Below are 13,825 nucleotides of genomic sequence, written 5' to 3' on the forward strand. Positions count from 1 at the left end.
TCTTCCTTCATCTAATTTGGCCATTCATGTTTCATTCTCCCTCTACTTATATATCACTCTTTGCAATTCTGAGTCTCAGGAAGACCCACGTCATGTTTAGCAACATCAAAGCAACAAGCATATTTTATTATACCTTAGGTATACTCTTCACAGTTACAATGTAAGCTTGCATGAACAAGCTTATGAATGATGATTGTTGGAAGCCGTAAGTAATGGATTTTACTCTGCTAAAAACTAAAAATTACAAGATTAAAATCAGAACTTTTCCCACAGGAGATAACAGTAGATGGGTCCTGCTTAACCTTCCTCAGATTAGTTCCGACATGATTTTTTCCAGGAGCACAGCAGAAGCAAACACCAAGTTACCTGGCAAAGGGACACGGCTGTCCACACACATTGACAGGATCCTTTCATACACCAGTTTCCCTGGTTTTAAAAAGAAACAAAAAATTATTCAGAACAAACAAACAAACAGTGAAACACAAAATGTCGATATAAAGGTTCCTTCTCCAACATACACTGGAATCAGCTGCAACAAAGCTCTCCAGAACACTAACATTGTGCTGCCCTCTAGTGAGGCTGTAGTGTCAAGTCTGAATTTAGCACTTCGCACACTATAAAAAGGAAGATGAAATGACTTGGCTCTCTTAAGAGCAGAGCTAGCACAGGTCAAATTTCTCTCCAGCCAGGAAAGGACAACCGGTGTCCTGCCTTTGCTGAGCTTGGGTATTATCTTCAGCAACTTTTGGTAAGTAGGAAAGAGCATAAAGAGGAAGCAAAGCCTGAAAAAAACATCTGTTGTAGCATATCCTGCTAAAAATCAAAATACCCTTCTACTTGGAATGCCACTGTAAATCTTTTCCATAACATGGCAAAAACCAAGACAATCACATGAAATGGATGACAATTACACTTAAAGGATCATTTAAAAGTTATTCGAATAAATCAAAAAATCAGTAACTACTTTCTGATCACTTCATAGTCCCTGTTCAGCTAAAGAAAACTTCCCAGCTTCTACTCCTCAAATATAAGCAGAATGAAATACTAAATCAAGAGGCTGCCAAAACCAAAATATTTTCATAATAACGACACTGTTTTAAATTTCAAAATGCAGAGATCATTTTTCTTCCAGATATTCACTAATACATAAAGCACAGAACTAGAAAATGAAGTATTTTTATTCTAAAGACTTCATTCATAGTTTTTGAACAATTACATACCAGGTTTATACCACTAATGCCCAAATGTTTATGTTGGAAATATTCCATCTTAAGCCAGAGTAATTTCAGCAATTTTCAGATAACTTTGGTGTTTTGTAACATTACAAGAAATAATTTCACTTTTTTAACAATTGCATAGTAAGTCTGGCACAAGAGACACTTACCAAAAGTATCGAGGATATCTGTAATTAAAACAAATTTACTTGGATAGAACTGGATTACTGTCGTGTCTGAAAGAAGCTTCGAACACTAGAAGGAGGGGAAAAAAAAAACCAAACATAACAGAAACATTTTTAGAGGACAATGCAAGTTTGTGCTTTTACTCCAGACAGGCTAAAACAGATTAATATCTACAAATGGAAAGAACCAACACGAACTATCCAGCAAAAAGCATAAGAACCCCTAACATATACTACCAAACACTCTTGGTATTTTTCAGGCTATTCTTCATTTCCAGCAGAGCAAGACACAGATCTGGTTTTCCTTTATGTAAGGTAATCCACAATGCAAAATTTCAGCTGACCATGCAGATCTGTGCCTTTGTTCAGATAAGACAAATTTTCTCCCAGAAGAAGCATTAAAAGACACTTCTTTCTTAAAATAACTTTTTAAGGGTTTGGGTTGGTTTTTTTTTTTTCAGTTACTCAGCATCTCTCTAAGCATCCCCATCAAACACAAAATTTTGTACAGGATAAATTAAGAAACAATTTTAAAAATTTAGCTAATGAGCTTTTCAACACATGTTTGTGTTCAAACATCCTGGAAACAAGCCAGCTGATCCAGTCAGCTCCACGGAGGAATCTGTGATCAATCACCATCCACAGGCACCCAACATCATTGTGGCATTTGGATTATAATGGTAGCTGGTACAAAGTCATGTATGAAAACATATCAACCCATTTAGTTCTAGTGTTGCTGAATGTTAAGTCCAGGTAGGAATGTGTCCATCTATGATATAAATTCAAAATACACACTGAGGAATTTTGAAGATTTTTAATGAAATGGTACTTTGTTTTCAGAGATGATGCACAAACTGCAGACTGAACTGGAATCAAAACTTTGGCAGAAGTTTATTCACAAAAAAATCAACTTCTACCTGAGCAAAACAGGCAAATGATTGACTGAGGAGAGAAACCCACCTTCTCCCCACTTGAGCTAAATGCAGCCTTTGACTACGAGTCTTCTCTGATCTTTATTTAAGACTGATAAGTGCAGTATTCTCTGTGATCTCTGTCCTTTCTCTCTCCTTCATCAGAAAACAGTTCTTTGATCTCAGTGGAATAAAGATCCAAGTTTTCATTGCATTCCAAAAATCCAGGAAGTAATCCGATACCCCACAAGACTGCTTGGTTTTAACAAGACCATAATGACATTTGAACATGCTTAAACGAGGGGCACACTTAGACTTTTTGCTTTATTCATCAGGGAGGAACTTAAAAGTGAGTGCACCAGAAAAACAGGCACAAGAATTCACATCTTACAATGAAAGCAGAATATTGCCTACCGCATGGCAAATCTGTCATCTTCAAAGAAAGGTAATTCAGTAGCTGTTTAGAACCTACATGTACCACGAACACTTAAGTACCACTTTTCTTAGAGCACACATAATCAACTTACTTCAGCTTACTCTAAGTAGCTTATTCCTTCTTGACAAATAAAGTATATTCTAAAAAGGCACTTGAGGAATCATAGAATCGTTTGGGTTGGAAAAAAGCCTTTAAGATCACCTAGTCCAACTGTTAACCCAGTGCTGCTAAGTTCACCATTAAACCATGTCTCTAAGTGCCACAGCTACACCTCAGGGACAGTGACCCCACCACCTCACTGGGCAGCCTGTTCTAATACTTGACAACCCTTTCGGTGAAGAAATTTTTTCTAATACCCAGTCTAAACCCCTCCTTGTTCAGTTTGAGGGCATTTCCTCTTGTCCTATCGCTTGTTACCTGGGAGAAGAGACCAAACTCCACCTCACTATAACCTCCTTTCAGGTAGTTGCACAGAGCAATCAGGTCTCCCCTGATGTTACTTTTCTCCAGGCTAAATAACCTCAGTTCCCTCAGCTGCTTCTCCTAAGACTTGTTCTCCAGACCCTTGAACAGCTTTGGTGCCCTCCAGCACCTCAAGGTTGGTCTTATATTGAGGGGCCCAAAACTGAGCACAGTATTTGAGGTGCAGCCTCATACAACTGGCCTCGGCCCAACAATCCAGCCTGTCCGGATCCCTCTGTAAAGGCCTCCTACCCTCAAGCAGATCAACACTCCCACCCAACTTGGTGTCATCTGCAAAATTCCTGAGCGTGCACTCTATCCCCTCAGCCAGATCACTTATCAGTGACCGGTCACCAACTGTATTTAACTCCATTAACACCACTCTTTTGTGGTTGGCCAGACAGGTTTTTGTCCAGCATAGTACACCTGTCCAAGCCATGAGCAGCCAATTTCTCCGGAAGAATGCAGTGAGAAGCAGTGTCAAAGGCTTTACTCAAGTCTATGTAGACAACATCCACAGCCTTTTCCTCATTCACTAAGGTCATCTTGCCCTAGAAGGATATAAGGTTACGTCAAGCAGAACCTGCCTTTCATAAACCCATACAGTACACCTGGTTGTCCTGTACATGCCATGTGATGGCACTCAAGATGATCTGCTCCATGACCTTCCCCGCACCAAGGTCAGGCTGACAGGCTTTTAGTTCCCTGGATCTTCCTTCCAGCCCTACTTGCAGCTGGGCATTATGTCTGCTAACTTCCAGTCAACTGGGACCTTTCCTGATTAGCCAGGACTGCTGATGAACGATTGACAGTGGCTCAGTGAGCACTTCTGCCAGCTCCCACTGTCCCCCTGAGTGGATCCCAGCTGGCCCCATAGACATGTGTGTCTGAGTAGTGTAGCAGGTTCCTGATCATTTCCCCTTGGATGACGGGTGCTTCATTCTGCTCCCGCCCCCGTCTTCTGATACCCAGAGAATAACTGGGGCAAAGAAGGCTTTAAGTACCTCAGCCTCCTCCTAATCCTTTGTCACTATGTTTCCCTGCATCCAATAAAGAATGGAGATTCTCCTTAGCCCTCCTTTGTTGCTGATGTATTTATAGAACCATTTTTTACTGTCTTCAAAGGCAACAGCCAGATTAAGTTCTAGTTGGGCTTTGCCCATTTTAATTTTCTCCCTGCATAACCTCAGGACATCCTTGTAGTCCTCCTGATTTGCCTGCCCCTTCTTCCAAAGGTCACCAACTCTCTTTTTCCCCCCTGAAGTTCCAGCTAAAGCTCTGTATTCCCCCAGCAACTATGCACACCCTGCCTTAATAATCAGAACTTTTTCTGCACTTAAAGTGCTGTAAAACTCCTGCATCAAAATGACAGCTTCATCCCCAATGTCCAAATGAAAGATCAGTGCAATTTCATCATTAGTTCTTACATCAAGATAATTCTGGCATTCAAATCAAAATTGCTTTTTCCAGCCTAGCATACATTTCAGAAAATAACAAAGGCCAAATTTACCCCTCCTGTTATACACTAACCAGTAGGTGATGGTAATCATAGACTATGCATATAATCACAGCCTGATGTCAAGAAAACTGCTTAGTTCTTTTAGAGGATATAACACTCTTAATATTACATTATTTACTAGGCAGAACCACAACAAGAAAAGCTCAGTCATGTTTCCACCCTATCCTGCTTTCTAAGTCTAGAATTGTTATCCTTTATAACTTTTTATTTGTCAAACCAGTCAAACCATGATGATGATACATTTATTAATGCACTGTAAATACAGTACATCCATGTCCCTTTTCATCCGAAGACTTTTCACATTCTCTTTCACTAAAATATTCACACTTCAAAATGTTATATATAGATTTTTTAGTATTACAGTATTAGTGTTTTTCATAGTATTACAACACAACATTAGTCACCCTGGGTCATATATAATTATGTGATCCCACTTACTTTATGGTTCATATCCTTCATTATCTTTACCACAATTTAAGCTGAAATTACTGTAAACAGTTTTCAAACGAGTATCCAGCATGACAAAAGAAAAAAAAAATCATTACTTTATATAACCCCACTTGATGCCTATGAGCATTTTATCAGTTTTACAGCTTTTAAGGATGTCATTATCTCATCTGTCCTCTGATGCACTCTGCCTCTGGCTTTTTTTAAAGGCCAAGCCAAACAAAAAGAGCATTTAATTGTCCTATTTCCCCCTGCCCCCCTCAGAGCCCATCACCCCAAGTGAGCCAGAAGATGACTGTGGACAAGTTTAAAAAAGAAAAAGACAACCAAACACACACTTTAAATATCTGGATTTGTTTTCTGTAGCTTGCTAGGATCCTAAATCAGATTATTTGATTGTCTTAGTAATTCTGGATGGGGAACACTGACATTCAAAAAGTCATTCTGTTACCACCTGGGGTAGGGAGCAAGGGGCTAGAAGGGGAAAAGGAGAGAAATTACATGCCCTCAAAAAAGTTGGTATCACTACATGTTATTTATACTAATTATCCCTCACCAGGTAAATTTTCCACATCTGTCATTTGGCCACTCTGAGAATTCCATTCTCCATACCCTAGTCAAAATTAATATATAACAACAAAGTTGAAAATCCAACTGTTGTCAGGAGTCATAAAACTCAAAGAAATTGGTTTCAGTGAAGAACAGAAGCAAGCAACAGAAAAGTATCAGAAAACCTTTCCCCAAGAAAGCAATGGGACAAAGTCACACCACCACCAAACTCACCAGTTCTGTACAGAATGAAAATGTAAAAATTACCTGGATGACTATTTTTAGAGCTTTTACTTTCTGATCAGAGGACCAAGCATCCTTTAAAGACTGATTCAGTTCTTCAATTCGGTTCATGTAATCCTGCTGAGTCAAATTCAACAGCTCTTTCTGTGACCCCTGGCAATTGAAAATAAACCTAATCAGCAAGAGAGAGAGACCATCTTCATTTCATGCTCAGAATCAAAGCACTCCTATGACCTGTCTTCTCAAAGACCTTATAGACCTTATAAAAAGATTACACAGCAAAAATAAGCTAGTTAAACCTGGAAGCAGAAATAATTGTTTAAGCTTTAGAACCAAACTGACAGAGGAAAAAAGTTACTAAAAATGCACTTAGAAAAATCTTAAGGTGGTTCTGGAATAGTCTTCAACAGAAATAAGAGTGACATTAAAAACTAGCTTCAGCACTAGTTTTGATGAGTTTATTAAGCCGTATTACAGACAGATTTCATAATACCTGAGAATCTAGAAACAACCATCAGTAAAACAATCATAGATGAAGAGATAAAATGCAAATGCAATTACAGTTTCATAAAAGGTTATGATAAAGGGTACTTGATTTTTCTACTAAAATAATTCAATCCTTTGTGATATGCAAGTATTAGAACTGTACTGGCTCAGGCAACAGGCAACCTGAAGCTAGTGAAGAGGCAGCAGTTTCAAAGCAACATTACCCAAAACAATTCTAGAAGTACCCCACAAATTCAGGTTCTAGGAAAGTGAGTTATAGAAGATCTCATCTTTGCAGAGTCAAATACTGCAGTCTGAGAAACAACTTGAGTACTCAGTATTTCTATCAAGCACATAAATGTAACTTTAATTAACCTCAGGTAGACAGGATGCAGCTTCTGCAACAACAGCAAATGAAATTATCAGATGTTAAAACTTCAGGCTCCACAAAATTTTAGAGCATCTGCAGACCGTGAACAGAACTGAGGTAAAGCAACACTGGTACATCAGGTGAATTTTCAAATCACAATTTCTAGTGATACAAAAATATGACTCCGCCTGAATTCTGCAACAATAAGGATTGAAGCTACTGGAGAAGTCCTGTGGAAAGTATATACTTAACTAAATATTGCATAAGCACATGCGGAATCAGGACCTTTTGAAAGTTTCATAAAAGATTTTTATTTCACAAATTTACTTTACGTTTTAAATGGTGATGTAATTGGATCAGAAAATTCTCTCACCTCTTCCAAATCATCCAGTTCTTCTAACCTTGTCCTCACTTTTTCAGAAACTGCTGAGCCAGCAGTTGTAGCTTTTCCTGTAAAGAATTGCATGCTTGAGTTTCTTTACTTGGACTTCTAAGGGGAAATAAACCTGAAGAAGCTTGACAGACTCAGACAACTAGTCTGCTTCCATGCTAGAAGACAAGTGGTTTCATTTATTTGGTGACTATTTATGAGGACAACATTTAAACATACCTACCGCTCATTCACTTTGAACAGGGAATGGCAAGTAAGCAAAACTGAATATAAATAGATTTTCTTGCAAGGTTTGCTGGTAAGAAAGGACCCACTGGGTAATACCACCGGATAATTTAGACTAGAAAAGCCCTATGGAGGTCTATGTCCAACTTTCCTCCTCAAAGCAGGTCTGATTTTGAAGTTATCGCAGATTGCACAGGGTTACATCCAGTCAGTTTAAAAATATCTAAGGACAGAGATGTCACACTCACCCTGCGCATCCTGTTTCAGTTTGACCATTCTCATTCCAAAAAAGTATTTCATATTTTTGCAGAAGCTGAAGTGCTGCATGCTTAATCATATATAAAAGCCCTGATTTACTATGCAATCAGCTATAACTACTAAAGCCAGATTTGCTTTGCTAGAAAACGTGATAAAATATTTAACATTTGGTTCTTTTTTGAACACTCAGCATACAGCTGAAACCATTTCACTTTCATGTAAAGAGAATAACTGAACAAGTTCCCAAGGGACTTGTTTGCTTTCCCTTCCAGCAAGCAGAAGAGTTGATAAAGATGATCTTCAGAATCTTAAATGAAAGTTTTAAGCTATAGTGGAAGGTAATGAATCCCATTTCCTTCCACAACACGTAATCACAAATTCATCAGCCTACAGGAATACAAGACAAAGGTGGCTGCATGGTTTATTTTTAATAATTAAAGTAAAATTCCAGCAGAAATCTTGTTCACAAAAAACACAGATCCAACTACACGTCGGAATGGGGGAGGACAGGAAAATGCTTTTCAACTATACTTGACCACAAACCTGCCACTATACCCCACCTCAAGCAAAATTTATTGCTGTTAAAGAAACTGCTTACCTTTTTCAGATCCCATGTATAGATTCTGTGAAGAAAGAGAAAAGGCAGACTTCAGAAAACACGTACCCACTAGCATTCTAAGAATTCACAGGGTAATTACACTGCTAATGAAGCCCGTAATGGTTTAGAAGCAGATATAAGACCAGTAATAATTTGTATTGTTACACAAAAAGACGAAGTTATGGCTTCTAAGTATTCACAGATCACTGACTTGGCTCCAGAACAATTATTATAAGTGAGAGTTGTGGTACAGCTTTCTACAACATTAAAACGGAAATCTGGAGGGACAGTATTTAGCCATTAAATAACTGCAAAACAACAATAATCAAAATCCATTAAAGGTCTAGTAGAAACAAATAAAACTGGAGAAGCTGCCACTTACAATAGAGAGCTTCTCTGTTGTTGTGTATCTAGCAAGAATTTCACCACGTTTGCTTGACCATGGTTCAAAGTCACTTCCTACTGCTGAGCTGTCATCTTTATCCCGTTTCTTTCGTGTGCTATCCTACGAGGGGAATTAGAGCACAAATGTTAAATACAAATCTGGAAAAAAATGAGAAAACCTATAAAGGTCAGCTTCATATTTCAAGTTATAACTGATCCTTCCAAAAGTTACAATATATATAAAAAAATAAAACCATATTTCAATAAGTATGTCAACATCAACCACATAGAAGAGGTAAAGAAAAGAAGAATATGCTATTCTATTAATAAAGTATATTTCTCATTTGCATTAACCTCCTAATTGGCAAAACAAATCTATTTTATCCAGGGTTGGCTTTGTGGGGATTTTTTGAGGGGAGGGGTTATTTTATGTAGTGGACATAACTGCGTCCAGTATTACCATGGTCGCAGTAGTAGTCACAGGATCTGCAGCTGCTGCGAACAATGACAAGGGATCAGTACCATCCAGTACACTGCTCAATGGATCCAGCATAGAACTGGAAGAGGAGGAGGACGTAGAAGAAGTGCTTCCTTTCCGGTTCATTTTCTTGGTCTTGGATTCAGTAACCTAAAAGAAAAGTTCAGCACTACTAAAAAAGCTTTCTCTTTCCCCTTTTTACTTTAATAAATCATCAAAATATGTGCTACATGAATTGTGTTGTTGCAATGAGAGCAAGGACAACTAAAACCAATTCTAGAATGAGCATCCACATTTAAAAGGAAGCATCTCCTTTACCCTTGAACCTGGAGGCACTCTTTGATAGCATTTCCATTGCTTTTTTTTTTTTCCCCTTCCAATTCCAGGTCCACAGAACTGTAAGAACAACCACTCTAAATTTCTTTCCAGCACAGGCCCCCCCCCCTCCATTTTATTGGTTTTGTCCATCTCCTCCAACCTCCTCCTTGATATTTGTTTTCCTCTGCTTGTCTCATGTTTACTTTCTTGTACAATACTCAAGCCTGAAACATCAGGTCCATTTTTAAGACCTCCGCCATATCTCCCTACTGACCTTCCTGAGCAGAAGGTGCTGTCCATTTATCATTCAGTACTGTATGACTATCATTTCTTTGAAGCTGGATTTTTTTTGTACATCCATAGTTTTAAAAGCCTCTCATACATTAAAGAAATGATAAATGTTTTAATGCATACAGCTGACTGGAAGTTAACCCAAACCCGAATCTTACATCAAGCAATTATGCAGGTTATTTGTAATGCAACAATTTGATTTTAAACTTATCCATTATTCAGCATTTAATGCAACGAAGAAAACCCACAAGTTGGAATGCTATATTTGTCAGAAGGAGACTGGTTTTGACCCATAACAGCATCAGCAAATTTCTGTAAAGGACAAACAGAATAAACCTTGATCTCTCTAACATAATAAGCCACTAACAGAAAGCAGCTTCACTAGTACTACCATCAGCTTCAAAGCATTTTAATTTTGAAGGAACAGAAGTAAAAAGAAGAATGCTATCAGTTTTAATTCACTTCAATTTTCCAAAAGGACAAGAAGAAACTCACTGTAATGGGCTTTAGTGGATGGTAATCGCCAAAATCCAAGGGTATGGATTCCAGTTTGCATACTTCAGATTCTGAAACATAGTTTCTTGATCTTGCATGCCTTAAAAAGAGTAAAGGGAAAGTATTTATCCATATAAATAACCATATACATACTTAATGAACAGAGAAACACATCCCACATCTATACAGATGCAGACACGTTAACAGAAAGAAACGCATGTTGAAAAGTAAGTCAATATAAAGACAAGAATTTCCCTCTCTACGAAGATACATAAAACCGAAACAGAAGAAATTTTACTTTCAGCCACTCAACTTTCCATACCTCGTCTTTACAGATATTTCCTATATAGCAGTAAATAAAGATGTCACTGACAGCTCACACTTGGCATACCACTCACAGGCCAAAATCAATCCTACTCTAATTAGAATGCGAGACATCACCAGGCAGTATATACGTCTAATACACACGTGTGAATGATCAGCAACCTGCAAATAAGTCTCTCAAAAGTACATTACAATGTGGCTATTCAAGTGGTAAAACAGCTTGTAATGTATCTAATACAGGGGGCAAGTCCAAGCTTGCACTGAAATGATGTTCCACTTACTCTCCTGGGAAAAGAGATGAAGAATTTCCTTCTTCATCACAGCAATGCAGCCAACTTCTGAGAGTAAACTTATTTTAAGTAAACTTAAAATAAGGCTTGCGCCAAGCAAGGGTTTCATCTCCAGTGCATACTGTAAGATACACCCCTGCCTGCAGGCGCTCTTTTAACAGCGGCTTTCAATCCTCTAAACACACACAAGCATCACTGCAATTGCCACCACTCTCTACCTTCAACAATTGCCAGTCTGCCAACATCCTAAAGCACAGGCTTCAGAAAGCTTACAGGGAGCACAAACAAGCATGGCAGGTAAAATGGAAAAGAATCTCTTTACAACACTAGAGGTATATTGGTATTGATAACAGAACAAAGTGCACCCAACAAACGAATGTACCTATCGTTATTTTACATAAACCCCAAACAATATATCTAGATATTTACACATATTTAATACAAAAATGAATTCTAGCCCTAGGTTTTAAGCTTCATGTGTTTGCAAAACAGCTCTTTAAAATCAGCATCCAACAATGCTTAAAGGCAGCTAGTGTTCTGCTAAACCCTGCAGCAAGACAGTATCTTCCATATTACAGAAAAACACGCATCAGAACATTTTACTCTGGTTTGTTATTTCTCCATGGCCACTTCTGCATCAATGTTACCACTTGTTAGCCAGCTACCTCAGTGCTGCACCACACAAAACCCAAACTGTTGTCAGCCCCACTGCTCTGCTTTCTGGCTGCAGGCCCTGGTTTTCATCCTATTTTGGTACTGCTAGAAATTCATAAGTTACAGACACATTTATTCCTTCCTGTTTCTGCAAGCTCACTGACCACACATACAGATCCCACCAAAACTACTGTGCTCGCCAAGCACCAACAGTTCCAGCACCCAGATGTGTTAGAGCTCTCTTATACCCACAAATTTCCTCAGCTACATGGGTTCAGGTTTTAAAGTGCACCGGTGTGTTCATTATAAAAAGCGCAGCTCTGGTGTTTTTATGAAACCAACTGAGGTTTTATTAACCTTTTAAACTTTTAAATCCATGAATTATTTCCACTTTTTATTAACCATGAAATTCTGCTCACATGTTAATGTCATGAGAGTGATTTCAGCATGGCAGTGTATATATGGAAGAAACCTTCGGGCATCCTAATGCTCTAATTGGCTCTCACTACTGCCTATCACTTTCGTTAATGAACCTCACATGAGGTTTCATTTCTAGTTTTCTCAGGACTAACCCATCAGCCACATCAAAACCTAGAACTGGGTGTATTTCTTGCGTTAAAAGAACAACAAAAGAACACAAACAGAAAATTAGCTCATTTTAAACGATTTTGAAGAAAAACGAGCTATGAAGATATTTTCCTTTCCTCTGGCACAGAAAGAGTGCCTGTTTTATCCTTCCTTTCCACAACAACCACCAGACGAAGCTATTCCACGTCCCACTCAGTGCAGCTTCTTTAGCTGTACACCGAGTTTTCCCGCAGAAATACTGCACGTCGCAAGAAGCCGCCTTTAGTTTGCAGCCCTTAAGCACCGTCTCTACTTCCGAAGGGCCAGTGAAAGAAGCAGCTAAACTGAGCCAGTAACCTGTGATGTAAACTCAGGTTCACGGTACGAAACCTTCATCTGGTTCTGCTCCTTCAGCGGCTCCTTCCTCCGAGCAGAGGGGATGAAGTGATCAAACCAACCCAACACCTTCTCGCTTAGAAGCAAGACCCGCACCGGGGATGCTCGCTCCCTTGGCCGCCTCCCTCACGGACCCCGAGGGCCCGCTGCCGTGTGGCAGCCCCGTGTCCCCGCCGCGGCACCCCGCAGAGCCCAGGGTAACACCACGGCGCTGTAAATCTGTGCTGCACCGCCCCATCTCTCCGGACGGCTGTCAGCACCTCCACAGCCTGCGACCCCATGGCACCGCAGCCACTGCACCCAGCGCCCCACTCCCTCCCGCCACCCTCGGACGTCCCACTTCCCTCAGGCCCCACAGGAGAAGAGCCCCGGGAGCGGCGAGCGCTTTCGCTCCCGGAGGGCGAGGCTTCCCCCTCCGGCACACTCGGGCGTTCTCCGAGCCCCCTCCCCACCTCATCCCCTCGGCTGTGAGGGGCGCTGAGCACGACGGCTGCCTCACACAGCCGCGGGGACCCCCACAGCCAGCGGCCCTCCGCCTCACCAGGGAAAGGCAGCCATCTTGCACCCGTTCACATGACGCCGCAGCCGGGCGTCGCCTTCCGCCGGCATTTCCCGCCCAGCCCCTCGCCTCAGGGCCGGCGGCTGCCCCCGCGCGGCCGGTGAGAGAAAGGCGGTTCTTGTCAAAGACGTTAAAGTTTATTGTGCAGTGTGTCCGGTGAAAACGAAATGAAGTACAAAAATAAATACACTTTCATAACGATGTCACAGTTCCACACAAAACGAAAAGATAAATAGGTATAAATACAAAACACCAAGTACGAAAACAAATTCTGGCACTTGTCAAGAAGAAAAGGCCTCGTGAAAGTTAAAAAAACCCTTGTGCTAGAATGGTTTAATACACACACTGGAAGCATGCTTAAAGTAAGAAAGGTTTAGATGTGAAACCTGAACAGAAGGCAAGCATTCATTTTTACCAACACTTAAACTAAACCTAATTTTACATCAACATATCACCTATGCTAATAATAAATACAGCACATAAACCACCCCTTAAAAACATCCACCTTTAGCACTGATATACCAACAGCACATCTTGTCGCCTGGCACACAGGTCACTCTCGTCAAGGTAAATGTTTCCCCTCGAGCTGTTTTCCACTCCCAAGGAAAGGTGGGAACCAAACTGGAGCTTCCGTGGGGGAGTGGGAAGCTTGCCTCAGGCATTTCCGGCATTACACCTGGCATTTTGAGGATCACAGCGTTTGTATGGGGGAGACAGGTCCTCCACTGATGAAAACTCTTAAATATACACCATGAGGAACCCCCACCGCAGGCTC

The 13,825-nt window shown here is 40.2% G+C and overlaps 1 protein-coding gene across 4 annotated transcripts in view; it reads right to left on the reverse strand.

Moving 5' to 3' along the window:
* VPS35L (VPS35 endosomal protein sorting factor like) overlaps positions 1-13,174 on the reverse strand; it is a 56,189-nt gene extending 43,015 nt beyond the window's left edge. Inside the window, exons 1-9 of one of the 4 annotated variants that reach the window (XM_057418998.1) lie at positions 13,033-13,174; positions 10,261-10,360; positions 9,139-9,306; positions 8,677-8,799; positions 8,295-8,319; positions 7,196-7,272; positions 5,991-6,119; positions 1,385-1,469; positions 367-426 (exon numbers count right to left, since the gene is read on the reverse strand). In XM_057418998.1, the coding sequence (XP_057274981.1) occupies positions 367-426; positions 1,385-1,469; positions 5,991-6,119; positions 7,196-7,272; positions 8,295-8,319; positions 8,677-8,799; positions 9,139-9,306; positions 10,261-10,360; positions 13,033-13,100 (835 nt within the window). In that variant the 5' untranslated portion in view covers positions 13,101-13,174. Of the gene's footprint in view, positions 1-366; positions 427-1,384; positions 1,470-5,990; positions 6,120-7,195; positions 7,273-8,294; positions 8,320-8,676; positions 8,800-9,138; positions 9,307-10,260; positions 10,361-12,943; positions 12,966-13,032 lie in introns of those variants that run through there. The other 3 variants (XM_057418999.1, XM_057419001.1, XM_057419000.1) reach the window with 3 other exon arrangements.
* Between the last annotated feature and the right edge of the window lie 651 nt (positions 13,175-13,825).

This window comes from Pezoporus wallicus, unplaced genomic scaffold (assembly GCF_028554395.1).
Source record: "Pezoporus wallicus isolate ANWC-B61680 ecotype Strahan unplaced genomic scaffold, APGP_CSIRO_Pwel_v1 contig_13942, whole genome shotgun sequence".
In the NCBI taxonomy this organism is placed as follows: Eukaryota; Metazoa; Chordata; class Aves; order Psittaciformes; family Psittacidae; genus Pezoporus; species Pezoporus wallicus.